The 27,828-nt window shown below is 48.3% G+C and overlaps 3 protein-coding genes across 4 annotated transcripts in view; 1 reads left to right on the forward strand and 2 right to left on the reverse strand.

Moving 5' to 3' along the window:
• Positions 1–46: 46 nt before the first annotated feature.
• LOC135823882 (sigma intracellular receptor 2-like) lies at positions 47–3,319 on the reverse strand. Its single transcript, XM_065336738.1, has 3 exons — positions 3,072–3,319; positions 1,662–1,821; positions 47–1,164 (listed from the first exon to the last, which is right to left on the reverse strand). The coding sequence occupies exons 1-3, from the start codon at positions 3,186–3,188 to the stop codon at positions 923–925; spliced, it is 519 nt and encodes a 172-aa protein (XP_065192810.1). The 5' UTR covers positions 3,189–3,319; the 3' UTR covers positions 47–922.
• Positions 2,131–27,825, forward strand: LOC135823877 (serine-rich adhesin for platelets-like). Of its 2 annotated transcripts, none has more exons than XM_065336734.1 (22): positions 2,131–2,419; positions 5,480–5,566; positions 6,261–6,323; positions 6,868–7,015; positions 7,349–7,527; positions 7,811–7,884; positions 9,188–9,632; positions 13,398–13,558; positions 14,508–14,596; positions 15,063–15,106; positions 15,667–16,398; positions 16,660–17,119; positions 17,571–18,191; positions 19,143–19,309; positions 19,595–19,671; positions 20,122–20,175; positions 22,650–22,746; positions 23,826–23,921; positions 24,188–24,329; positions 25,903–25,991; positions 26,237–26,305; positions 27,175–27,825. In XM_065336734.1, the coding sequence occupies exons 1-22, from the start codon at positions 2,225–2,227 to the stop codon at positions 27,352–27,354; spliced, it is 4,269 nt and encodes a 1,422-aa protein (XP_065192806.1). In that variant the 5' UTR covers positions 2,131–2,224; the 3' UTR covers positions 27,355–27,825. The 2 variants fall into 2 exon arrangements, with proteins under 2 accessions (XP_065192806.1, XP_065192805.1); XM_065336733.1 differs by lacking the exon at positions 2,131–2,419 and adding an exon at positions 3,547–4,202.
• Positions 12,801–27,828, reverse strand: part of LOC135823884 (uncharacterized) — a 189,783-nt gene continuing 174,755 nt past the window's right edge. Inside the window, exon 6 of the mRNA XM_065336742.1 lies at positions 12,801–12,810. The gene's annotated coding sequence lies outside the window, so the exon portion shown is untranslated. The remainder of the gene's footprint in view (positions 12,811–27,828) is intronic.

Below are 27,828 nucleotides of genomic sequence, written 5' to 3' on the forward strand. Positions count from 1 at the left end.
GCAGTATGACTGATATTAATTTTACGAAATGGCCAAGTTTAATTAATAGTCGCTAATTCCTCTTCAGCCAAAGAATACACACGTGGCAATTGGGAGCAAATATATAAGGCCGTAAAAGATTGGGTAAAGTTACGTATGTTTCATGACTTCTGAAGATACTGCTAAAATATTAAATAAAAGTTGTCCAACTTGAACACAACTATTCTACAGTTAAAAATAAAATAAATAAAATAAAAACTATTCAAAACAATCAACCAATACCGTGAGTGAAATTCTGTAATACTATGATGTCTACATTGTATGTAGAGAGCATCGATTTTCACCTAATAGCCAAACAAAGTATCTACATGTACATGTATATCATTCTATAATGCAACTGGTGAGTAAATTTCTGTACCGCATTTTCCGGGTTAGAGACGCATCTTTTTTACACCAAAATCTGGCAAACCAATGATCACCCCTGCACCTCCATTACAACAAACACAAAACAGTGACACATGGCATTCACAAAGAATTGCAGCTTATACCATGGTCCTAATCTGACCCCAGAAAATGATGCAGTATAGTTTGTATAAGTATTCTCGACCAGAGAATAATAGTCTACACGATTAAATATCCTTTATAAAAAAAAAAATTTTTAACCCAGAAATGCTGACTGAAGGGAAGATCCGTAATAGAGGATGTTCGCAGAAGCATACTTCAACTATTCGTCAGAATGATAAATCACAAAGACAAAGCTGCTGGAACTCATTTCTGCACTGCAGTCTCTCGCAGTTTGTCACAGTGTAGTGGCCTACGTACAACGTTGTGGCAATGGAGAATCTGAAAGCATTCACCTACATGAAGCAAACAGTCAAGCCAGCTTACTTCCAGCTTTAAAGCCAGTTTTCTGCTCGTGCATGGGCTGTCAGACAGTGTTGCTCTAGGCAGCTTTGAAGATCTTCGGCCACAATTGCTGGCAAGACAAGACGCGGAACAACAACAGTACAGGGACAATCAGGAAGGGTAGGTATGCCACGAGAAGCCCAGAAACCTGAGCGGGCGTCTTCGGACCGATCTCTTCCTTAGAGTAGTCGATAAGAAGCATCTCGGCGAGAATGGGCAGAATGGCTGTGATCGCCTGTGTAGCATAGATGATGCATGGAATCCGCATCCAGTTATATCCTGCAGGGGACAGACAGGGGCAAGTGTGATGAAGTTTACCGCTTCTCAGTTTCCGGAATACCTAGTTTCACGTGTTGAACAATATAGTCTAAATCCGCTACTGCAGTTATTTTGTTTTAGTGCCTTTCCAGTGTTCTATTAGCACCCCTGGTTCTCAATCTATTGTTCTTCCTCTCCTTCGACTTTTAAAACATCTCAGATTCTGAGTTTTTTGCACTCCATACATAATTCTGGAAGTTCTGGAAGTTTATATTTTTTCGGGAGTCCGTCATTTTACCACTGCTCGGCAGTAGAACCCACGAGGATACTCACTGAGTGCGTTCGGTTTTGCCCTCGAATCGATATCGAATCCATTCATAAATCGCCCTTGGCTATTTACATCACCCCATGTGACTGAATAGGGTGGATGGATTCCGAACCGATTCCAGGGCTCATGAAATGAAAATCGAACGACTTGAATGCACCAGATTCCTACTTGTGTAATGGAAAGCACTCACTGGGTGACTGGTGGTAGAAAGCTGGCACTGCTATGATGAAGAATGGGACTTGGAAGAGCAGCTCCATGGCAACAACTGTCCTGAACCACATCGGGGCCACAGCCGGTGAGAGAAACGGCTCGCCATTCTCCAATGCCCAGCTCTTGGCATAGTCCACAAGCTAAAACAACACGGGCCGCGACAGTAGAATGCAACAGTGTTAGAACGACGCAAGACAATCGGAATGATTGACTATGAATGTACATGGCTGTACAAGCTTGACTCACACTTCTGGTCAAGAGCCGTGTAGCTCGTGAGTAGGGGGGGGGGGGGGGGGGGTTCTCGATCACCCAGAGCACCTCCCCCCCCCTGGGTACGCCATTGAATGTGGCCACAGCATGATGATGCCCAAGAACTAACGTACTGGCATACATGCATTTACATGCACACAATATGATTCACTTTCTCATCAAATACCCGGTTACGTGATATTTAAGTACCGCAGCTCTCCTATAACTAGACAGTAGTGCAAGGATACAGGAAATTCTACACCAACACTCAGTGAGTAAGGGCATGCTCACACTATGGCCAAAACATGCTTGTCAAAAGACTCGAAACCCACTGCGGCACCTTTCTTTGGCCTTTTCAGACTTTGTGTGAGGACGATTATCCATGACATTCCTGCGCAATGCTGTCGCTTGGACGCGAGCCTTTTTCCTAGTGTGAGCCCGTCCTTATCCGAACATCGAAGTCACAAGTTGGCCACTTCGGTCTTCCAGGCAAGTGTTTGGATGCATTGTAGTTGATACAGTATCATTTTCATCATTTTCATTAGTTTTTTAGGAGTGAAAGGGGTGATCCGGGTACCCGTTTGTTGAGCTGTTGTTGATTCGTTAGCAAATGAGTACCCGTTAGTCGTATACGATGGTACAGCATGGTATCATATTATTATTAGCTGGTTTGTACAGTCGTACAGTTGGATTATACAGTTTGAATGGGTTGTTGCTTGTTCGATCCTGCAACATATGACAATTTTGACCGTTTTGCATGTAGTGCAGTAAGTGCGCATTCTGCGCTTGTCGCGCTGTAGTGTACTCAGTACTCGATGTGTCGTATTATGAGTTCGCATGTCCTCCTCGCACGAAATGCGGAAGGCTATTCAAGCAGCTGTAAGTTAGCAGGAGGTTATGTGAATGATGTCATGGTTGGCCGGTGAGTATTAAGCGGAACCGCTCATGGGCGTTATGCATACAGCGCGAGTCGGTGGTTTCCATGGCTTCGCTCGTGCTATCGCATCGCCGCGTGTGACGCGACTGCCAAAGCATCTCTACTGATGATGTAAATGCGCAACCTCTATCCATGGCAGATCAAACAGCAAGGGCTGTGTGATGATGTGAATGCAGAGCATGGTGTGCATCACGTGTTACTTACCGGTTTAGGGTGAAAGTCGGTGGTGAAAATCTGCAAATCAATCAGCAGCGTAATGGGGATGTGCACCAGGAAGAAGATGCAGAAGAGCCAGTCCAAAGCACGCCAAACTAGCCCCATGGTCTTCGTTACTTTCTAACAATTTAGGTATCATGCACTTCAAGTGACTTGTTCACAGCAGGCCACTGCTTACAGTTTAGTAGCGTATTTTCAGTTTTATCAGAAAGACTCAATCGAATGATGGGACTCGGACTCTCGGAGATAAGCATTGCCGCGGTAGCAGCTACGTAACACGCTGTACTCAACGTTGGTACCGCTAGCGCCGCAACGGCGCAAGTCGTAGATACGAGTACCGCGTTGCCGTTGGTACATGGTACGAGTACGAGTACTATAGTAGCTGAGTTTATTTTCGTAAAAAAAAACAGAAAAATCCGTGACAACAGCCAGATTTGTGCATGTGATCGTGAGAGTACCACTGTAGCGTCGTCATCTTTTCCCAAGGAAGACACATCCATCAAATCGGTTCAGGTTGAAAGAGTTTTGAATCAATCTGCTGTATTGCCTTTACAGTTTACTCCTTTGTTGTTTGGTGGGGCAAGATGTGACCTGTGAGCAGAAGCAGGGACGGAACGTTTACAAAGACTGACTCCTGTGTTTGTAGTATTTGACAAAGTTTGGCAAAGTTGATTTGGACTGCGATTTGGAACTTGAATGACCATTAATTTTTGAAATTTCACCTTGTGCAGCTAGCTAGCTGATTGAGAACATTTATTCGCGAAGAACCATAGGTAGAGTGAAACAAACCCTTCCGTTCACAGAGCACTTAGGAAACATACCAATAAATACGTGCGGTGTTTCTGAGAAGAAACAGCAGCGAACTCTATCCTCGTGCTTGTGTTCTTGGCTTGAACGATGAGCATCACGTCTGATAAACGAAAAGGATTCAGTGAGCTGCTCTACCAGCTGGATAAGGGCAGCATTGAGGATGAATCTGAGTTTGAGGAAGCCTTCTTCGCTGAGCTGCGGGATGTTCGTGACTCGTGGCTGGTGGAGGGAGTGGTGGAGCACTTCATTCGCACGCAGTCCCAATACGCGCTGAAGCTGTTGCTGAGACTGCCAGACAGTAGCTCAACGGTGAGCGAAAGAGAGAGAGGGAGAGAGAGAGAGAGAGAGAGAGAGAGAGGGAGAGAGAGAGAGGGTGTGTGTGTGTGCATGTGCGTGTGTGTGCACGTGTATATGTATGTACATGTGGGCGGACAGTCGGGACACGCATACCGTAATTCCGCGCATATACGCCCACGGGCCTATATCCGGATATAAGCCCACCTCCGTTTATAAGCCCATGGGCTAATAAACAGACACAATTGCAACTCACGTGTCAAGTAGAATTTGTCACAAAATGGACTCTTCCTACCATGGCACAGCAGGTCAGTGCAGTTTACCAGTAGAGTATGGTAGACCCACTATGAGCACGGACTTATACTTTTTCGTGAACCTTCAAAATTCGAATATTGGCACATGGGCTACAAAAGCGAACATGTTTCACTGGATATTTTATTCCCAAACTGCATTATTTCACATATAAGCCCATGGGCTTATATGCGCGGAATTACGGTATTGTGTGTATGCAGTCCCGTAGGGCCACAGGAGGCATATGCACCCCCTAAATCGTTTCACCTTTTTCAGCATATGCATGTTTGGCCCAATTGGCATAGGGGTTGTAGTTTTGTGGCTCCTGCGAAGCCAGATTCACAGCTAAACATCGAAGAGATAAGGCGAAAGCAAACACTTGCCTATGAAGAACCTCTGTTTAGCTGGTATCCCAAGTGTCATGGTAAGAAGGCTCTTGTCATCAGACAACAATCTTGCCCTGTGCCCGTGGTATCACCACTCACGCCGATCACTCACGCCGATCTGTGTACTGTCTGTGTACTGTCCTGCTTTGTTGCTGTGTGTGTGTGTGTGTGCAGTGGTATGTGCAGTCGATTTCCAGTCGAGAGGTTGCGGGTTCAATTCCCGACGATTATGGTCGCACACGTCTTTCTTCTCTTTCTCGGTCTCTTCCTGACTTTTCTTTCATTCTCCTGGGTGGTTACCAACAGCCAGTGTATGCCGGAGTATGTGGTGTGGTGTGTGTGTGTGTAGAAAAAAAATGGAAAAATGAAAATAGGGATTCACTGGCCAGAAAAAGTCACTTCAATCAGCTGTGTGGTGGATACCAAGCTAAAAATAGTGGCGGTCAATTCATCAGCCTTGCAATCTGTTGAATGGTGTAATCCCAGCACAAGTTGCTATGTCTAACATAGCTGTTCGCTATCATCGCTTCCGCGATGGGCAGGTCTGAGGTCTGAGGTGTGTGTGCGTGTGTGTGCGTGTGTGCATGTGTGTGTGTGCGCACGTGGTGCTTGCAGAAGCTACTGGAGCGCTTGGACGTGGCGCTACACAGCGAGAAACGTCTCGTCGGCCTCTTCCTGCTTGGCATGCTGGTCAGCAACGATGTAAGTACTGTCTGTACCCAGGTTTCTGGAATACCGTGTTTTCCGGAGTATAAACCGCACTAGTTCAAACACTTGTGATTCACACCCCCCCCCAAAAAAAATCAATTCGGCTTATGCTACGATGGTCAAATGGATAGTGATGTACATGGTTGGGTAGTTGTCTGTGGTTCGTGACAAAAAAAATCTGGACGCGGCTTATACTCCAGTGCGGCATAGGGTGTTGCGGACACGACGGACTGCGGTCGAAACGATCCGTGATTTAATGATCTCCACCGTACATCATATTGCATTCGTATGGCTCAGGCTGCTTTTTGTCCGAAGTATCCATCCATCACGGAGACTCCCTCGATTTAGGCTATGGCCTGTCGAGAATCCGTAAATACAAATACAATACTAAATTACAATCGTCTGTAACATAACGGGTCAAGCGGGCAATCTTATTTACCATGTCGACACGACGTGTAACTTACGAATGAACACCTGGGTGTGAGTATAGACCTGGCGAGTAGGATGTGTGTGCGTATGTGTGTGTGTGTGCGTGCGTGCGCGTGCGTGCGTGTGTGTGTGTGTGTGTGTGTGTGTGTGTGTGTGTGTGTGTGTGTGTGTGTGTGTGCATGCATGTGTGCGCGTGTATGTGTGGGTGGGTGTGTGAGTGGCTTCTTTGTCCGGCTGTGGTGTTGTTTCCTATCCGTAGGTTCCCTGGATCCATCGCCTCATCAACGACCCTCTCTTTCTCTCCATTCTCGACTTGCTGGAGGTAAGTTTGTGGTTTCTCTGGCGGCTCTGGTCAGCCATTTTCACCAGAGGCAAGTTGTTGTTCATTTGGCAAAAATAACTTATTTCTCTCGTATCGACAATGTGATGTTATTCCAACTGATCGCTATCACAAGAAAACGTTCTTGGAAAAAAACTAATTTTTGACGTGATGTTTTTTTAGAATGAGTGCGTAGTTCATCCTTTCCATTGCTATAAAATAACTTATATTTTACTTTGTGGGTAAAGGCAGGAATATTTGCGAATGTTTGCCTTGTTGTCAATGTTGAGTCTTTTGGACACATTTGCTTCCAGGAAATACGAGGAGCCAAGGTTTTTGGAACTCTGTCTGCTTGTGGAGTGGGTTCTTGACCCTGAAAAACTTGTTTTAAGTATTTATCTGAGCAACAGCTTACATGTATGCCTTCACTTCCTTTTGGATTAAATTCGCAGGTCTTGACAGTTTCCCAACACCAGCAGCTCAATAATCCACACCTGTTCGTGTGTGTGTGTTTTTTTTGTCTTTTGTACTATTCTCTTCTTATCAGTTCGAAGAAGATTTGCCGGTCTTAATGGCAACGTTGGTGGTGGTGACGGTTGTACTGCCTTCGGTGCCTTCTGACATCCTTCCGTTTCTGGAGTCTCTGTTCCGAGTGTTCTGTCGCCTGGCGGAGTTCCTAACTAACAAATATGCAGGTAGGTGTGGGGAGAATGCAAACTGCGGTCTACCCGAATGCCGAGTGACTGTGCGGATGATTGTTGCTTTGTACAACGTTACATCTGATTGATGAGTGAGCTCGGGGTATGGATAGGTGATGGTGACGGCAGTGGGGGGGGGGGGGGGGGGGGGGTGATACTGGCGGTGCTGAGTCTGGTGGGGCTGTGGTGGCTCTCGGGTCAGAAGTTGTACAACCGTGCATTGTGCAATCATCAAGCAGCATTCTGTTCTTGACGTATATCTAGAAGCAACGTGGCACTTTGTTAATTTGTTGTGTGCACACTTGTGCTCACTACTCTCTGCTTCTCCAGGCAACATCCCCGACGTGCTGTTGCTGCAGCTGAAAGTGGGCATCCACGCGTACTTCCACCGTCTCTACACTATGTACCCGTGCAACCTCATCGCTTTCCTGCGCCTACGCTACTTCAAGCCATCACAGATGCCCGGCAGCGGAGGCCAGAGCAACATCGACTTCGAGGCCATCGTCGCGGTTAGTTCAGCACACGGCTTTACTACACGTGGGCCAACACTAAATAGGAGTTTCTGAGTATTTTGAAGATTAGCCAAATGATTGCTGAGTATTTGTGTGAACAAGGGTAAGCGGCAGCACTTTCCACTTGGTCCTTTTCGACCTTTTGCTAAGCCCTAATCTCCGCGCTTTAGTATTTGTGTGGATAAATCAAATTCTATGGTGCTTTCGTACATTATTACGCGGATATTTTTGTGGTGTTTTTTTGTGGAATGGTGTGCTGTTCTGCTTTTTCCTCTCGCAGCCGTTCATGAATCATCTGCGTATCCACCCGCACATTATCATCAGTAGTGCCGACGGTGAACGCTCGCAGGAGAAGTATGTCGCTTAGATACTCGTCATGACTATGTTCTAAGCTGTATCACCACTCCTCATAGCTGCATGTCGGCCATGGACACCCCCCCCCCCCCATACACACACACGCATGCACACACACGCATGCACACACACATGCACACACACATGCACACGCACACACACACGCACGCACACACACACACATACACACACACGCACAAGAATGTGCACATAGTCTTTGAATCATGATCACAATGAAGACAATGAAAGCCTCCTTTGTCCACTTTTTGCTTCGGGCTAGTTTTGTGCCGTTATTTCTCGATTGTGAACGGTTAAAGGGGAAGTTAAGGCAAAAATTAAAATTTCACCAGTTGTAGTCTTCGGGGTGCTGAGTCGAATGGTCTTGGTCCGAGAAAGCTGAGACGCTCCCTTCCTACTTGAATCCCAATCGAACTCGCGCACTTCCACCGAAACTGGGTGACTGCGCCCTACTAGATGGAGATTTGTCTGCAAAATGTCACTAAAAGCGCCATTTCGTTCTTATAAAAGCACGGATGACCGCGATTGGCCCATATGTTGTAGTCTTTTGGACGCTGAGTCGACTGGTTTTGGTCCGAAAAGGCTGCGATGCAGCGTTCCTCCTTTATTCCCAATCGAACATGGTTGAAGAAGCGGTCACGTGCTCCTGGGTGCCCAAATCACCTGGTCACCACGCCAGCAGGCGACAACTTTCACACCAAGGTTCAACTCGAGTTCAACTCGAGTGACAGGACTGCACCCAAAAAAGGTCAAACAGGCTAGTAAGTTGTACCCTGCAGGCACGGTGACCAGGTGACTGGTGTACGCAGGAGCACGTGACCGCTTGTTCAACCATGTTCGATTGGGAATAAAGGAGGAACGCTGCATCGCAGCCTTTTCGGACCAAAACCAATCGACTCAGCGTCCAAAAGACTACAACATATGGGCCAATCGCGGTCATCCGTGCTTTTATAAGAACGAAATGGCGCTTTTAATGACATTTTGCATACAAATCCCCATCTAGTAGGGCGCAGTCACCTAGTTTCGGTGGAAGTGCGCGAGTTCGATTGGGATTCAAGTAGGAAGGGAGCGTCTCAGCTTCCTCGGACCACGACCATTCGACTCAGCACCCCGAAGACTACAACTGGTGAAATTTTAATTTTTGCCTTAACTTCCCCTTTAATGTTTTTCCTTTTTCATCCGGGACCCTAATACTGAAGGAAAAATAAGTCACTATGTTTTGCTAGTATGAGTGCAATGTAGCTAAACGTCTTTTTGTTTAAACTCCGTGTTTTGACGTTGACAGTTGGCGCCGTCATGAGCCTCACGATATCCTGGTGAGCTGCGAGAAACTGGCGACGACACCGAAGGAGATCGACGCCTGGGTGACGGACTACCTCGGCTACCTGGGTCACGTGATGACGTTCGGCGCTGGCGACGGCGTGGCAACCTCTGCCGCTGCCACCAGTGCTGTCTCCACCGCCGCCGGTGGTGGTGGTGGTCCCGCCATGAGCGGACGTGGCAGCAGCTCCGCGGAGTACACCCATCCGGCCGCCAGTGTGGCCGCGTCCCGCCGCCTCGCCCTGCACCGCCTCAGCTACCTGTCTCGTCACAACATCACGGAGGCGACGACGACGACAACGAGCACTCAGGTGAACAGTTCGCGGTCAACCGACACGGCCACCGCTGAGCCGCCAGTGCGGCGCCACACGTTCAGCTCCGACGTCCTGGCAGAGTCCACAGAGACCATGGTATGATGACGCTAGCTTTGTTTTTCTTGTTGTTGTAGTTGTTCTTGTTGTAGTTGTTGTTGTGTGTGCGCGTGCGTGTGTGGAGTCGAGAGGATGGTCACGTTTTGGTAGACGGGTTGGCAGAAGTGGTAGGAATGCGAATCGTGATTGTGTTGTGGAGTAATCTACATTGAAGCCCACGCGTTGCAATGGTTGTTGGGGTTGAATTCCAGATCCGTTGCATGGGAACGAAGAGATAACATGCAGGGCCTTCAATTTTATGTTCAGAGAAAGCACTATTTACCTGTTTTGGGGAGGATGTGGAATGGCTTGGTAAGCCACGTCGTGGAATCCAACCAAAGCGGTGTCAAGTACGGCTTTCGTTAGGCATACGGAGTGGACGTCTGGGTGGTCCACCGTGCAGTGTGGCTTTCGTTAGGCATACAGAGTGGACGTCTGGGTGGTCCACCGTGCAGTGTGTTTCCATCTCCGTTTCACAACTGCATAATGGGCAAAGCTGATGTGGATCACTCAGGTCTGAAAGCTTCCCCCGCGCATACGGGCCATTTTCTGGCAGCAGCAACTTTCTTTCGCTGTGCCCACTGGGCAGCACCTTCCGCATTTGCTCCACTCGGTGTTGCCCGCGCGACTCTCAAACGAAAGACGTTGTAACTCGTCATCTGTATCCTCGTCTGGTGACTCATCGTCGCCAGATGAGTCCCTTTCTTCCGCAGTCCTTCTGGGATTGAAGCGATAGGGCTTGATGGTGTCATCGACGGGCAAAGGTAGTGTACTACAGGTTTCGCCACAAGGACTTATGCTGCTCCCCAAAGGAGATGGTCAAGACTATTTACCTTCTGGCTCACGAATATAAATATCCTCACGGAATATGTCAAAAATTGAATCTGTTTACCTGGGCGTGCAGCTACACGTGTTTCTCTCCTTTTCTGGCGTTCTCCTTGTGTACAACGTACACATCAGCGCAGCTCTGCTGTCTGAGTTCACAAGGCACACATGCACCGTATATTTTACAGCACACGGGTGTAACAGAAGGCATACTAGCTCCACTCGACACTACAAATCAAACTCACTCTTTCTGGATTAACAGCTTCATATTTTCAGAATAAAATGTAGGGAGTCGTATTCAACTCCCTGCTGTATTCGGAGTACGGTGTAAGAGGTAGAATAAGGATGTGTAGTTGTGTAGTTGGATGGCAAATGAAGTGTGTTCCTAAAGGTGGATCGTGCGTAGAGTACTGCTCATGATACATGAATAGTAATAATTAATTTGGGGATCACCATACAGAGCATGCGGAAGGAGTGTAAATAATTATGACGAAATGAGAATGGAAAGCCAACGGGAATGTGAGAAGTAGTCTCTAAGACCATTCCCGTCACAACGGGCTTGACTTCGTTCTTGACGACGAATGTTCGCGTAGAGGTCAAGTCCAGCGTGGTGTCATGCTGTACTTCGGGTCAATTTTGAGCACCTTCAATTCCAGCTTTCACCCACTTCCGATCATCGCAGAGAAAAATAAAGTTCACCATCGTGATCAGGAGTCAAAAGACTTCCAGATAAGACGAGGGTAATTTTTGGGTACAGTTCCCGTACTGCAGGGTGCCGAAGAACGATCAGGCTAGGATTTCACCAAGCACAGCATACCAATGTATACACGGTGACTCAACTGTGCATAGACTGTAGTTCATGAAAATTTGAACGACCTAGGCCAGGATGCTGACCCCCCCAGTTTTCGGCACCCGGCAGTGTTGCAGGCTATGACCTTCATGACTCACAATCACACGACAGGTAACTAGCTTTTTTTAGGTTTTCAAATTTTCAATATAAAAGTAAACCTAGCCGGTTTCGTACAAGTAGTACATCTTCAGAGGTCAGAACTGATGAATAACTTAGAGGATATCCTCTCCTTATAAGCTGTGAAAAGGCACAATATTTGCTAAGGGCATGGTAGGTAAACCGTAGCATGTAATGCGTATAAGGGTTCACTGCGTAATTATAAGGATAATTGCATCATGCAACTCAGCGTAGTGAGGAAGTTTTGGTTGGAACAGAAATTTCTGTTTTCCCAAACCGACTTCTCGAGACCTCTGTCTGCCATATCCGCTAGCTTTAATATCCAGTGGCAGGGAGTCTGATGATTAAGAAATAACCACCCGAGCGTTTAATAAGTTGAGACGCTCGATAAACAACTCCTTTAGGCCCTCTTCAGACTAGGTACAAAACAGCCTATAAGTCACATTTATATAGAAGTTTCCAAGACAACAACAAGAATCTGGCGGGAAGCCTAAAAAGCTGCCCAATCCTTTCAGGCGAGGTGCCAACCCTTGTACAAGGCAACTTTCCTGCATTTATCGTACTTTCACCAGGCAGTTGTACGAACTTTGTACCCGGGTACGACTGTCCGCTGCTTTCACACATCCCAGGCCCCTTGCGCAATTATTTCGTAGGGTCAAAGGTTGCCTGTATACATGTAAAATGTGTAGTCTGAATGCAGGCAGGGAAAAATGTTGCCTTTTAGGTTTTATGTGATTTTGTACTGGATTTTCTATGTACGTAGTCTGATGAGGGCCTTAAGACCTCTGCAACCATGATGAGGTCGCCAAGGAGTTGCTGCATACGCCAAAGCAGTTGCGAGTGCTTTTGATCACCCAACTCCTCCTTGGTGAGCAGTTGTTGAAGGCGCCGTTTTGGGAAAGACTGGGTTCATCGAACCAACTTCCTCTTCAAAGTATCACAATGAGTGGTCGACGGTGTTTCTCACAAACACCTCCAAGGAGGGAAGAGAAAAGAAGACAAAGTTAGACCCCCAGGACTGGGCCAAAAGTGGCTAGAAAGCCTACTGAAAATACGCATCACAGAAAAGGTACTTCAGTACAACTACCGTACGGCCGAGCTGTCAGCATGCCAGCTGTGCGCACAAACTAAAATTCCACGAGTCAAAACCGGAAAAGGTGTGTGAAAAGAAAAGAAATGTGTATACAGTAGAATCTAGTAGTATTTTTTAAAGCTTCAGAAAGTTGAAACGGGAAAAGTCTGAAGAAAAATTTGACCGACACCCGCAGCACTCGAACCAGGGACCTTCGCTCATGGCCAGTCATGCTCTACCACTAGTCACGGTGCAGGCCATCATCCAAGTCATCCGGCCGTTCAACTTTTCCTTCAGGGTTCATAATTGAATGGCTCCAATTCAAAATGCGATAAAGACCAAACAGGAGCTTTTGCGTTTTTGTCACGAAAGAATTCGTTTTCACCCCACAGACGTCTGTGTGTCGGTTGTACGGGTCAAAACGCGATATATCCCAGTCAAAATGATGCCTGAAGTTTGCGTTCTTCTGCAAAACGCGATAAAAGTCACTAATGTTGCAGTGCAGACCAAAAATGAAAAAAAAATGAAAAATGCGCTTCCTGAAATTTCCACAAAATGGATTTATCTCGTTTTGAATTGGAGCCCTTCGTATAAGCAGTCGACTCCACTGATAGCGAACTCGTAGATAGCGAATTTCATGATATAGCGAGCCATTGTCCATGTCTCTGTTTGATCCCATACGAAATTGACCCTTTGTGACAAACTGTTTGTGTTTACTGTAAGAACTCAGATGTTGAGCCAAGTAAAAAATTGTAGCGTGGAAAACGCGGGCACAAGTTTACTGTAAGACCAGTTTTATAAACGAACATTCGAAAATCTCTCTCCCTCTCATGCTCTGTGTGTGTGTGTGTGTGTGTGTGTGTGTGTGCGCGCGCACGCGCGCACATGTGTGTGTTCGCAGGGTTCACCCTGCACGCCGCTATTGAATGAGGAAGTACAGTCGTTGTCGGCATCAGTCAGTACGGCTACTGGTCACCATGCTGCACTGGTCTCGTCTGGTGGTACTCTGACTGACTCTATGAATGCAGCCGATGCCAAGAAATCATCCAAGCTGGATTGCTTGTAAGTGTAGGGACTATCCCCAGCGCATCGTTCTTTGCCCACTCGGCTTTGGCGTGTATGGTGAGAGGAAGACGCATAGGTGTGGCACACGTGCCGTGCATGTACACCCACACGCACACACGCGCACATACGCGCGCACACACACACACACACACACACACACGTACCGTAGTTCCGCGCATATAAGCCCATGGGCTAATATATGAAATAATGCATTTTCCGGGAAAATAAATCAGTAATAATGGTTCGTTTTTTAGCCCTGGGCCTATATTCGAATTTTGAAGGCAGCTGGCACGCGAAAAAGTACAAGTCCATGCGCGTTTGTCCGCCTACCATAGGTACCGGTACTGGTAATGTAGTCTGCACTGACATGCTGTACTACGGTGTTTGGGTCTGTTTATTAGCCCATGGGCCTATAAACGGAGGTGGGCTTATATCCGGATATAGGCCCATGGGCTTATATGCGCGGAACTACGGTATACACACGTACACACACACACACACACACTCTCTCTCTCTCTCTCTGTCTCTGTCTTTTTTTCTTTATCTCTCTCTCTGTCTCTGTCTTTCTTTCTTTATCTCTCTCTCTGTCTCTCTCTCTCTATCTATCTATCTATCTCGCCGCGCACGCACACACATACGTCATACACACATATGCACACACATACACACATACACGCACACACACACACACACACACACACACACACACACACACACACACACGTGCACACGTGCACACACACACACACACACACACACACACACACACACACACACACACACACACAGCCACAGTTAAACTACAGCAACTCCAGCTCCTGTAACCACATGCACCGCTTGGGTCTACCCTAGAATGTACAATCTAGACTTGTCTATTTGCTCTGTTCAAGATATTCATTGATATAGATCTTAGATGGCTGTGTATCTTTTCCGATCCTGTTTGCAGGCCTCCACCGGCTAGTGATACTAGTGGTGTGTGGAGTCCGTCTAATGTCGTTGGATTAGCAACTCCACCGTCCTCTTTGCCGTCTGAAGGTTAGACACTGAATGTCTGATGTTTGACTATCTGGGCTGACCTAACTGCAACGTTTTTGTTTGTTTGTTTTTTTTTGTTTTTTTTCGTGTGTTCGTATGTACAGTGAAACCTGGTTAGGAAGAACACTGATAAGACAAATGTTTGCTTAACTAAGAAGAACTAGTATTCGTAACTCCATTGGATAAACCACTGTGTATTCGCTGGGTATAACACGGATAAAAAGAACTCCCGTTATTGCGAACAAATATCATCGGTCCCTTGGTGTTCGTCCTAAAGAGGTTTGACTGTCTTCGTACCTATTCGTACCTGTGTATGTATGCGTATGTGCTTACATATTCGGGTCTTTGTGCGCGTGGTTCAATCTCACCTAGCATGTGTGTGTGTGTATGTGTGTAGCTACTATCCCAACGCTTTAATGAACTGTTGCATGATGACGTCTTGTGACTCTCTTGTTTCGTTCTTCAGGTATTGATCCACGAGCGAGGCAGCGATCAGTTTCAGATGTCAAGGTACGCCCATCGTTTCGCATTCCTTTGCATGTACAGTAAAACATGCCCTAACCGGACGCCCTTGGTGCAGCGGAATCTGTCCTGATATGACAGGACTACGCTTGATCCAGGGATGCACGTTCGATCCACAGCACTTTTGGTGCATGAACATTTGTCTGGTGAATTCTGGATTCCGCTTGTTACAGGTTTTATTGTACAGTGCAATACGCATGGGAGAATAGGGACGATGGTATGCACCAATATGCTGGAGTTATACCCCTATCTGTACAATACTCCCACTAACTTACCACCAGTGAAAGGCAGTGGCAATGTTTGACAAGCAGATCCTTGCTCTCCTTGTCTCGTCATCCTTCCGTAAAACCCTGGTGATAGGAGCTGTGCAGCGCTGCTCGAATCTGTGTATGGTAGAATCTGGTTTAGTGATCAATTGATTCCTCTCAGTCTATCTCTCTCTCTCTCTCTCTCTCTCTCTCTCTCTCTCTCTCTCTCTCTCTCTCTCTCTCTCTCTCTCTCTCTCTCTCTCTCTCTCTGTGCCTATTGATCTGCTTGTCCGTCTGCAGCACGACAAAAAGCGGCACCACGACAGAAGAGGCCTGGAGGACTCGGACAGTCGGGGGAAGGGCCAGAAGAGCTTCTTGTCCTTTGTCGGCAATCTGCTGGGCATGATGAAGACGAGGGATGGCGGCCACTCGCCAGAGCCTAATGAGCAGCAGGAGCAACGCCGGGTCAGGCACGACAGTCTGGACAGTCCATCGGCCGTGCTGGACGATAGCAGAACTAGTCAGCCCGGCCATGCCACCCGGGACGATCTAGCTACACTGTCGCCGTGCAAGGAGGGTGCGTCCGGTACCAGCATTGCCGATTTGCCGCAGTTGCCCGGTGCTGCGAGGAGCGCATTTGCCGCCGCTGGCAAAGCCCAGGACGACATTCAAGGCACTCCTCTCTTGTGTAGATCGGTTTCAGACAGCTTCCAGCGACATGACTCCGTCACGCCTACACCGGCATCACTAGGCGAAGCAGCTGGCGTCGGCGACCGGCAGGAAGGTGACGAGAAGTCGGAAAGCGTGGCTGAAGCAGCTTTCGAGCCGTTCACGCACACAACTGCGATGGCGACGGCATTGTCCACGCAAGCTCAGCGCATCAGTTCGCCCAAGATGAAGTTCTCCACGGGCTCTGAAGTCGGCGAGGTGCCACTCAATCCTAAGGGTCGTCACCACAGTTACCATGCTGGTTGGTCAGCTCTCAGCTTCGTGGACTGTTCATTGATGGAGAAGTTTGACGAAGCTTTGAAAGTATGTGGCAAGTGTGATTTTGTTGCCATTCGTTCTCTTCCATTACGGTTTGTCTTTGCGTAGCGTAGATATTGTAATTTCTGTAGTATCTTCTTTGCCAGTCGGCCTTTTCCGGCCGCTATGCTCCGAGGCATGCTTGGGGCAAACGAACACCTGTTCTGTTGTGTGTGTGCGTGTGTGTGTGTGTGTGTGTGTGTGTGTGTGTGTGTGTGTGTGTGTATATGTGCATGTGTGTGCTGTTTGGTGTTTCCTTGACAACAGGACGAGGGAGAGGAAGGTGACGAGAGTGACATTCTCTGTGGTGGTCCAGTTCGCTGGACTGACAGCATGGATAGTACGGGCAACTCCACCAAGGAGTCGCTCTCCGAGTGGACCAGTGCACGATCATTGCTGCAGGCATCGTCATCGTCTTGCAGCTCCTCGTTCAGCCCAACGTCGAGTTTCCTTTCCTGCTTGACGTCACGCTCTGAGCAGTTTGCAGCTGGTACGGCGGTCAATGTAGCTGTGCCTCTCGACGTGCTGCGATCGAGTACCAGCACTGAGGGTGGGTCCTCCGTTTCACGCTCGTGGCCATCCAAGCGTGGCAACATGACGGCCGCTCTCAGTACAGACACCTACTATCAGCAGGCGAAACCAGCCGTTGTGCCGATGACACAAGTACTGGTGCGCAGCGAGAATGCTAGCTCCTGGCCTAGCTTACCAGCCGGTATGCACCATCCTGGTGAGAAAAAATGCCAGGTGTAGTGGCCGGAGCTGTGTGCGAGCATGTGTGTGTGTGTGCACGTGTGTGTGTGTGTGTGTGTATGTGTGTGTATGTGTGTGTGTGTGTGTGTGTGTGTGTGTGTGTGTGTGTGTGTGTGTGTGTGTGTGTGTGTGTGTGTGTGTGTGTGTGTGTGTGCGTGTGTGTGTGAGCGTGCGCACCCTTGTGCATAGGTGTTGGCAGACCACTCTGCCACTATATGTGGGTTCGTGAATGCTAATGGCTGTCAACTGTTGTTTGCTGGCCATGTGAATGATCAAATCGTATTGATTTGAATGGTGTTAATTTGATGTGAACAGTCAGGGAAGTGAACTGCGAAGGAAGCGAAAAAATGCCAGGACACGAACCTGGAGCCTTGTATTCGTTTTGGATGGATGGTATTGATTTTTCTGCTCTGTTACTCCTGCTCCAGGTCATGACCACCATGTGCTGTCGTCACTGGACGGCTCCAGCGTCACCTCTGATAACACCTGCGTGGCCAGTGCATCGTCTGGCACCTGCTGCTTCACTGCGCTGCCCAGCAGCAGCACGCTGCGCTGTGGCCCGTGCCCCGTGCACTCTGCGGCGGCCGCGATGCGTCGCGACATGAAGGCGGCGCAACTCAGCTCGCAGTCGAGCACCACAGTTGGCGGTGGTGTGTCGCGGTCGACGAGCAACTGCATGCTTCTCTCCACGGGGACTCATCTACCCCGTGCCCTGCCAGCTACCGTTCCGCAGACCATGGCAAGCAGCGCCAGTGGTTCAAGCACCGTGTCACTGTGCCAGGATGAGTCGGCGCACAGACGTCCGGCAAGTGACGCGTCGCCCACTGCTCGCTCGCCGTCGTCGTTGCTGGCAGCGGTGGCGGCGCGAGGTCATCACGACCTGGTGGAGCCGTGCTCGCACGCCAGCTGCTGTCACACGCGCTCTGCGCCTATGGCCATGCTGGACGTGGTGGATGACCACATGGTGCTGGGTGCTGCGCTGCACAACAGCTCTGCCAGCGACCTGCCCGTCTCCTACCAGCCGGGCTGCGATTGGTCGCATTATGGCGGTGAGGGAACTTTATCTAACTGATCTGTCTCTGTCCTGATGGGCATTACTTGACAGTGTACAAACTACAAACCGCTTTTCTCACTCAGTATTGTAGGGGTTTTCACACTCCCCAGCTCTTTGCCTGACCTCATTCACTGCACCAGCAACACGACTCCAAGTTGCCGTAGACATTGGCATGGATTCTCCCATGCAGCCGTTCCAGTCATGCAGGTCTCATTAGTGAAGGTCGTGGGAATACGGAATGTTGTATTTTCTTTGGCATGTGGTTGTTGTAGTGCTGTACAGCAATATAGCTCAGCCCTTCCTTTTTTCAGGAGACTTTTCATTACATTACATTGGAGACTGGGTATGCTTGTAGCAACACTCCTTGGGGAGATAAAAGGAAGAAAAGTCACTTTCGTATCTATAAATAAAATAAAATAAATTCGACGGACCAAGAAACTACAAGTTACGCTATAATGTCCACCGAGTCCACTTTTTTATCGGTCACCAAACTGAATTTTTGGATAGGACTTGCCGCTTGACTGGGGGCAACAGCGATTTGTCGTACAACTCACTCCGTTACGCTGTCCTATCTCCACGGTACATGTATTATTACTGCTGACGCTGGTGCATACAGTGAGCGTGAAGTCTCAGCGAGTGCGTTCGATTATGCCCGCAAATCGATGTTGAATCCGTTCATGAATCGCCCCTGGCTATTCACATCACCCCACGTGCACATCACCCCGTGTGAATAGGGTGAATGGATTCCGAACTGATTCCAGGGCTCATGACATGAAATCGAACGACGAGATTCAATTCATGAATCGATTCGTGGCACTAATCAAACGCAACCCAGTGTGTGTTGTGCAGCTGTGCTTCATCATCATGCATCTCCCGGACAGATGTGAGTAGTCTTCGGCATTTTCATGCATGACTTGTTTATTTTGGCCATTTCTGTGCACCTCAGAATCCCCTCACTCGGACGAAATTGCTATACTCCAGTCCAAGGTTCTGATGCTCCAGAGCCAGCTACTCCTGGAGCGTCATCAGCGTTTGCAGCATGCGCAGCGTCACCGCGAGATGCAGTCCAAGTTGTTCATGGTGCATGCCGTGGAGGAAGAGCTGCATGCCGTGGTAAGCCGGAGGGCGCTGACGTGGGTTCATCTGTGTGTGTGTGTGGGTGGGGGAGGGGTGCGTGGTTGTGTGTATGTGTTATGTGTGTGTGTGTGTGTGCAATGCTGTGCATGCATGTGTGTGTGTTGGGGGGGGGGGGGGGGTGCGTGGTCATATGTGTGTGGACGCACGTTTGTGGGTGGGTGCGCGCGTGCACGTGCGTACATGCGTGGAGTGTGCGCATTGTTGTTTTATTCGTTTGTTTAGGCTGAAACCTCTCTCCTTCTCTTTCACTTGTGCTTATAGAAAGACCAGCTACGGTTACAAGAGGAGGAGGTCCTGAAGTTGATGCAGACAGTGGAGCAGCGCCGAAGGGAAAATCGGTGAGTGTACCAGGGTATGCAAAGCTCCGGGAAACTCATCCAGGCTAGGCGTGAGGAATGGGTGATTTATGTTCGTATCATTTTTTTAAGCAGACATGAACGAGGGCAAGCTGCAGTTTTTTTATATTTTTGTTTTATTTATTCATTTATTTTTTACGAACGACACAATCCCTACGATCAGATAGAGAAAGGAAAAAAAGCACAAAGAAAGAGAAGAAAGGGCAACGACGAACAGCTATCTGTCGGGGCTGCTAAACTAGCAGCAGTGCAGGTGAGCGTAGTGGGCTCCCCCGACCCGTATTCTGCTTGTTTTCTTAGAGGATATTGAGAACTAGGAGCAGTGCTCTCGGTCTTCGTGTCCGTTCACAGCATGCGCCCTCTATGATTGCTCAGTTGGCACACTCTTTCTCACCTAATCTGAACCTGCTGGTCTCTTTCACTGCTATTTAGGGATCTGGTCGCCACTCATCATCGTCGAGAGAAAGTTCTGCACAACAATATCCGGTATGCTGTGTTCTATCGCTCGTGATGTTGTGTGTGTGTGTGTGTGTGTGTTTGTGTGTGTGTGTGTGTGTGTGTGTGTTTGTGTGTGTGTGTGTGTTTGTGTGTGTGTGTGTGTGTGTGTGTGAAAAAAATTTCGCGGAGAGGAAGCAGATTTGTTAGCTCCTGGTTTTCTCTTTGTTGGCCTCCTCCACGGGGCGGCCTTGGCCTTCTGGTCAGGGTCGTCCCTGGGTATTGAGTGGCAGTAGGCTTTTCATGCCTTGCAGCCGGTTTCGCTCGCGCGGAAGGACATTCAGTGAGCTGACGACCAGGGCGGGTAATTATTTGTTGCCGTCACCGTCTTCTTGCGTCCTTTCCGCATCCTCCGCAGTGGCGTGGCGAGCCCTCGGATCGATCCCCAGCCTGAAACAATGCAGTGGCGTTCGGCAAAGCAAGTGGATTCCTGGATGAGAAAGGAAACAGGCCACACTCGCAGCAATTTATTCCTGCGCGGTGTATCGCTGGAATTGTGGATTTGTCGTGTTGTTTGGACCTGAGTGGCCAGTCGTCGTGCGGCGATGGTGTAGTGATGTTAGCTTCCTGTGCACACTCCTCGTCGTTTCGTGAAAGTTCGTCTTGTGGAGCCCTTGTGGGACGTTCGGTGCCCACCCTCCAGTTCAAGATTGTGCTTTCCTGGTTTATGAAGGCCGAAGCAGTACGCGTACAGACGTTGAACAGAACATCATGTTCCTTTTTTCAGTCGTTGCATGTTATACTTATAGTGGACCTACAGCAGACTGTTCATCTGGTTTGTGATATTTCTTTCCTCTGTTTGTGAGTCCTTTTCCATCAATATGGCAGCTTGTTTTGATTTCCTTTTTTTCAATTCATTTTGCTGTACTTCCTGTTTTGTTTTGCGCCACTGCCCCTCACCTTGCGCTCAGTTCTCTGAGTGGAGGGCGGCGTGACCCCACGGGGTAGCTGATTGATAGTAGTAGATAGTAGTGTGTGTGTTTGTGTGTGTGTGTGTGTGTGTGTGTGTGTGTGTGTGTGTGTGTGTGTGTGTGTGTGTGTGTGTGTGTGTGTGTGTGTGTTTACAAGAACCCACATGGCCAATTCGATGCAGCACAGCATGCAAGCAAGCGGTGGCATATCGTGGAGTTTTTAAAACAAATGACATTGGCGTCCGAAAGCTTGATGCCCTTCCGGTCGGGAGAATTGTCGGCAATCGTATGATATGTCGATGTGATTTGAAAACCGATATCCAGTGCTGCCTTGGCACTTTCACCCAATATTTTCCTGACATCCAATAAATGGTCGATTTCTCAAAAAAAAGTAACGTGGATGCACTCGACCATACCACTATCGTGAGCATACGTACAGCAAAACTAATGTTAGCTACTGTTCTGTCGAAATCGGAAAGGTTCTCTCTCATCATTTCAGGCAAAGGGTGAATTTCCGGACACTGCCCACTACTTTAATTTCAGAAGTTTTCGGTGCTCAATATTTTCGGTATGAGGGCAACAGGCCAGGTTAGGTGAACAGAGATTTCCGGTACAGAAAAACAGTTCCTATTGGATTATGTGTGTTGGTGTTTGTTCGGTGTATTGAAATTTTAGGTATGAAACAGATGCACCGAAAGTACCAAAAATAAAAGTACACCGAAAATTTGTGAAATTACGGTATGTCCACTGTTCAATAAATCGGACGATTTTGCAGCACTAGACATCACTTTGTAGAAGATGGCAATCAGCGAAGGATGGGCCATACGTTGAATTCGACCAAACTGTGTGAGTAGTTCTGAAAGATGGCAATCAAAGTGCTGCCAACACTCATGGACTAGACTCACACATGATCCATTACGAATGAAGTTGAAGACACCACTGCAGCTGTACTTATTGTTGATTAATATGGGGTAACACCATTTTTTTACCACCATATTAATCAACCATAAGTACAGCTGCAGTGGTGTCTTCAACTTCATTCTCCCGAGTCAAGCTCAGTATGAAGACATCCAAGAAGAAGATTGCCTGATGAGTCCAGCTGGGATGAAACGTACGTCACAATGGAGCTATGCCGTTGCTGTGTCATCTGCTATGTGCCATGCGCTACCTGATGTAGCAGCCTGCTATGTCGGATACCGCCAACCATGCATCGACTAGGCGCCAGGCGCGAACTGATGGTGGTGGTAAGAAGGAGAGCTCTGTGCCAGAACTTTGCAGCCTGGAGAGCATGTGTGGACAGGCGTGTATTTACCGCCATATTGCCAGGTGTGTCTTTACCACCATATTAATCAACCATGATCCATTACAGCGAGAATTTTTGGCTGTCTCGCCTGGCTCACTCAGCATAGGCTGGAGCTGGATATTTACTCTCTGATGCTCTGAGGTCCCTATGGTAGTAGCACTTTGTCCTTTCCGAGTTTTCGTTCTCAAACTTGTTCAATGTTCCCTTTGTCAGCAACCTTTTGCGATTAATTTCCTTTGTATTGTTTTCAGAACACTGGAGAGTAATTCTCAGTCAGTTCGAGAGCAATGCATGGCTCAGCAAGGTCAAGTGTCGCAGCTGACTGCTGAAGCTGTCAACCTCCAGAATGTGAGTAAGATCTAGGCTGCCAAACCTGTCCATGGGCCCCATTCTGACCCACCTGTTGCTGTTGAATAATCTGCAGTCATCCTTAGTCAAAGTAGGCTGTTACTGGGAGAGGACGTTGATGTAGGAATTTAACTTGTGACATTTCTTCATTGTAATAAGTTCTGTTGAGGCTTGAATACCTCATATATGTTATGTGTGGATAAGCCTGAAGACTACAAGACCGCTAACGTATCTTCTCGTTTACCTATGAATTTTGGAAAATCGTTAAGTTTGCTACTCCTTAGCATGACATGTCTTATTATATGACTGTAGTGAACAGTCTGTAAATTGGCGGTCAACGCACATCAAACAATAGAGGTTTTTCATGGGTACAGAAAGTGAGTACTGGTGAACAGGTGGCTGCACATAGATCATAGACACCACAGAAAACGGTACTACAGTCAACTTCGCTTATAACGACACTCGGCTGGGCATCAAAAAAGTGTCCTTATTCGCGAAGTGTCGTTATACCTGACGTCTCATTATATGCATTACAGTTGGATGGGACTTTGCGCTGGGCATGGAAATCCTGTCGGTATTCGCGAATTGTCGTTATATCCGCGGTCGTTATTAGCTAAGTTGACTGTATATACTGTATAGCAGGAAATTTTGGGACGGAATTTATTTTCGTACGATTTCGTACACGGCCTCTTTTGTACTAAAATTAATTCCGTACTAAAATTTGTTCCTGTGAAGTTATGTACACTATACATGCGCACCGCATGCGAACACGTGCATTTAGCATGTCGCACCGTACGAAAATATAATCCGTACGAAAGGTCGAAATTCGGCTTTGTCCGAAAATATTTCCGTCCGAAAATTTCCTGCTATACAGTAGTATGTGGTGAACAGGTGACAAAAACGCTTTGGAGTACCATGAAAAAGCTTTTTATTATATACATGTATTGCTAGATTGTACCTGTTGACATATTGGCGCCAACGAGTACGTGGTTGTTAGTGTTAACCATGCTCGAAGTGTAACACCTGCAGCCATCCCTTCAGAAAGTAGGAATGTATTGTTGTCTGTGCTGGTGTTGCAGGAGTTGCAAATGCTACGAGCAGAGCACTCTGCCATGCGTCTGGACCTCATGAACAGCGTGCCATTGGTTGACAAGGGCCGTCAGCTTCAACAGCAGGTATGGTAACTGACAGATACAGACATTGCTAAACAAAGCAGTTTTTGACTTTTTGTTTGTGCCGGTTGCTCTGCCCATTCATCCTGTGTCTGTTCTGTGTTCCTAGTCCTCTATCTCAACATGCATCTGCTTGCTCACTCGGGCTATGGCTATCTCTCTCTTTCTACGTGTATGCCTCTACCTGTTTCAAGATATCTCTCTCTTTCTCTCTCTCTCTCTCTCTCTCTCTCTCTCTCTCTCTCTCTCTCTCTTTCTCTGCTTGGCAGGTGAATGACCTACGGCGAGAGCTAATCCATGTTACGATGAGAGCCCAGTCGCTGCAGGACCAGCAGTTTAACACCTACAACAAAGACATTCACATGGCAAGGCTGCAACAACAGCTAGACTTGGTCACTGGAGAGTTCAATGGTAAGTTCCCCCATTAGGTAGCACAGGTTTAGGGTAAGTCCCGGCAGCTAGCACAGGTTTAGGGGTAAGTCCCGGCAGCTAGCACAGGTTTAGGGGTAAGTCCCGGCAGCTAGCACAGGTTTAGGGGTAAGTCCCGGCAGCTAGCACAGGTTTAGGGGTAAGTCCCGGCAGCTAGCACAGGTTTAGGGGTAAGTCCCGGCAGCTAGCACAGGTTTAGGGGTAAGTCCCGGCAGCTAGCACAGGTTTAGGGGTAAGTCCCGGCAGCTAGCACAGGTTTAGGGGTAAGTCCCGGCAGCTAGCACAGGTTTAGGGGTAAGTCCCGGCAGCTAGCACAGGTTTAGGGGTAAGTCCCGGCAGCTAGCACAGGTTTAGGGGTAAGTCCCGGCAGCTAGCACAGGTTTAGGGGTAAGTCCCGGCAGCTAGCACAGGTTAAGGGGTAAGTCCCGGCAGCTAGCGCAGGTTTAGGGGTAAGTCCCGGCAGCTAGCACAGGTTTAGGGGTAAGTCCCGGCAGCTAGCACAGGTTTAGGGGTAAGTCCCGGCAGCTAGCACAGGTTAAGGGGTAAGTCCCGGCAGCTAGCGCAGGTTTAGGGGTAAGTCCCGGCAGCTAGCACAGGTTTAGGGGTAAGTCCCGGCAGCTAGCGCAGGTTTAGGGGTAAGTCCCGGCAGCTAGCACAGGTTTAGGGGTAAGTCCCGGCAGCTAGCGCAGGTTTAGGGGTAAGTCCCGGCAGCTAGGACGGGTTTAGGGGTAAGTCCCGGCAGCTAGCACAGGTTTAGGGGTAAGTCCTGGCAGCTAGCGCAGGTTTAGGGGTAAGTCCTGGCAGCTAGCACAGGTTTAGGGGTAAGTCCCAGCAGCTAGCACAGGTTTAGGGGTAAGTCCCGGCAGCTAGCACAGGTTTAGGGGTAAGTCCCGGCAGCTAGCACAGGTTTAGGGGTAAGTCCCGGCAGCTAGCACAGGTTTAGGGGTAAGTCCCGGCAGCTAGCACAGGTTTAGGGGTAAGTCCCGGCAGCTAGCACGGGTTTAATGGTAATTCCCGGCAGCTAGCGCAGGTCTTATGGTAAGCCCCCAACAGCTGGCACACGCACTTATGTCTCTCTTGTCCGGGCGGTCTGGTTGAGGCAGTGGCCGGAACCGCTTTGGCGGCTTTGCAGTCATCTTTCCTCCTGGTTCCCCGCTTTCCGAGAAGCCTGGAATGAAAATATTGCCTGTAGACCGAGATGACTGGAACTGCGGGGTCGTGTGAGAACTGAGGTATGGGTGCACTAGTATCGCTCCATTCTGTTGAGGGTGGATTGGATAATGGATTGTCATAGCCACCGGTTTAAAGTGGCTGACATGCTGTGGTTGCTCAGTGCACAGAAAGAGTATTATATCACAGACTGAGCCATTCCGTAAATGACCTCTGCTGCTTCACACTACTGTCCTGAAATTGTCCTCTCCGTGGTGGTAGTGGACCTGATTCACCTTCGGTCTGCATGTTCTCAAGACCATGCATAATTTCTATGTGTGTTCGCATGAATGCATGTATGTGTACGTGCGTGTGTACATGCGCATGGGCATGTTTCCTTGTGTAGCTTCTAAGGAGGGAAGCCTGTGGCTGACCAATCAACGCGATGCATTTCACCGAAAGATAGCTGACATGGAGAAGGAGCTTGCGCAGAAGGTGAGAGTTTTTTGGAATTTTCCAGAAGCTTTTCGACCAGTTCTCATCGGAGGACACGTGGGAAGGAAGCTAGCAGTCCAATTCACACGGCATAGAAGAGTGCAGTGATGGTTTACTTCCAGCTCGATGTGTCTTATACCTTTACCTGCACACACTCTCGTGAACACACCATACACTTGCACTCACATCGTCTTTCTTTTAAATTTCTTGCCTTCTCCTTCCTTCTCACTCTTGCTTCCTGACAGGATGTTGCTATTGACCAGATGAAGGCAACACTGCTGCGGCAACAACGGACCGCTGAGGGCAAGGAAAGAGTGAGTTTGGTCAAATCACTGTGCTAGCTATTGTGCACGCTGCTGCTGGCTTAGTACTGACACAGATGTACAGTGTTGCTTAGTGAAATACAATCGAGAGGAGTCAATGCCTCGCCGGGTGCTCTGCAGCCTCATACCTGTGAACATTGGGGTTTTGCACTGGTGCCGGGTGCAAACTTGACTCACACGATCGGATTTGTTGGGCAGCGCTGGACACGTGGATACTCACGAGTCGCAACTTCGACTTCGTATAAAGAAGTAAAGCGCAACTCCTTCGTAGCCTTCTCAGAGCAAATTACAGTGCATACACACACACACACCTCAGACCTCAGACATGCCCATCTCGGGAGCGATGATAGCGAACAGCTATGTTAGACATAGCAACTTGTGCCGGGATTACACCATTCAACAGCTTGCAAGGCTGATGAATTGACCGCCACTATTTTTAGCCTGGTATCCACCACACAGCTGTTTGAAGTGACTTTTTCTGGCCAGTGAATCCCTATTTTTCATTTTTCCATTTTTTTTCTTTTTCTACACACACACACCACACCACATACTCCGGCATACACTGGCTGTTGGTAACCACCCAGGAGAATGAAAGAAAAGTCAGGAAGAGTCTGAGAAAGAGAAGAAAGACGTGTGTGACCATAATCGTCGGGAATCGAACCCGCAACCTATCGATTGGAAATCGCTGCACATACCACTGCACCATATGGGACACACACACACACACACACACACACACACACACACACACACACACACACACGTGTACACACAGAGAGCGGATTGCAAAAGCTTGTGCAGCCACGGACAGAGTGTGGGTGTGCGCTGTAAATTTGAATCCACTGCCTATTTCTGTGCAGATTGCTGAAGAAGCAATACAGTCGCTGACGAAAACCAACGAACGGCTTGACCAGCAAATCTACATTCTGGACGGTCGCCTTCGACTTCACCAGCGTCAGCTCATCACTGTGGATGTCTGCAAGACTGCGGACATGTCAGCGGCAATGGAGATGACAAGCGAGAGTGAGGACGCAGCCTGAGCACCACCGTTCTCAGTAAACCCGACGATGCACGCCGGCGGAGCGCTGAGAGCGGCCTAGGCAATGTTAGCAGAACTCCGTTACTTGGTACATACACCCTGTTTCCTCTAACCATGCCGTGTGCAGGTACACGGACGGTGACAAGCACTGTCAATCCAGCAATGTAGAGCAGTGTAGAACAATGTAGAGCAGTGTAGAGCAATGCAGGGTGCGGTATGTTCACTATGCTGCTGAAGGCTATTTTTTACGCTTTCATTCGCTGCACATTGCGCATAACTGCTTATATACCTTGCTGCGACAACACACGCGTGCATGCATAAACACACACGCACGCACGCGCACCCATACACGCAAGCTGTTCCTTATTTTTATCGATTTTTGAATTTTTTTTAAGAGACGTAGAAGATCTTTGCTGGTCATGGTAACTAGTGTGTGACACTGAATAGAAAGGGAGAAAAGTTTTGAGCTTTACCA

The sequence above is a fragment of the Sycon ciliatum genome, chromosome 8 (assembly GCF_964019385.1).
Source record: "Sycon ciliatum chromosome 8, ocSycCili1.1, whole genome shotgun sequence".
NCBI classification, from domain to species: Eukaryota; Metazoa; Porifera; class Calcarea; order Leucosolenida; family Sycettidae; genus Sycon; species Sycon ciliatum.

Coding starts and splice junctions, on each gene's coding strand:
- LOC135823882 (XM_065336738.1), bottom strand. CDS start 3,188: ATGGGGCTAGTTTGGCGTGCTTTGGACTGGCTCTTCTGCATCTTCTTC. Junction 1,822..3,071: donor CCGACTTTCACCCTAAACCG/GTAAGTAACACG, acceptor GTGTTGTTTTAG/CTTGTGGACTATGCCAAGAG. Junction 1,165..1,661: donor TTTCTACCACCAGTCACCCA/GTGAGTGCTTTC, acceptor TGTCCCCTGCAG/GATATAACTGGATGCGGATT.
- LOC135823877 (XM_065336733.1), top strand. CDS start 3,981: ATGAGCATCACGTCTGATAAACGAAAAGGATTCAGTGAGCTGCTCTAC. Junction 19,672..20,121: donor CAGCGCCGAAGGGAAAATCG/GTGAGTGTACCA, acceptor ACTGCTATTTAG/GGATCTGGTCGCCACTCATC. Junction 26,306..27,174: donor CCGCTGAGGGCAAGGAAAGA/GTGAGTTTGGTC, acceptor ATTTCTGTGCAG/ATTGCTGAAGAAGCAATACA.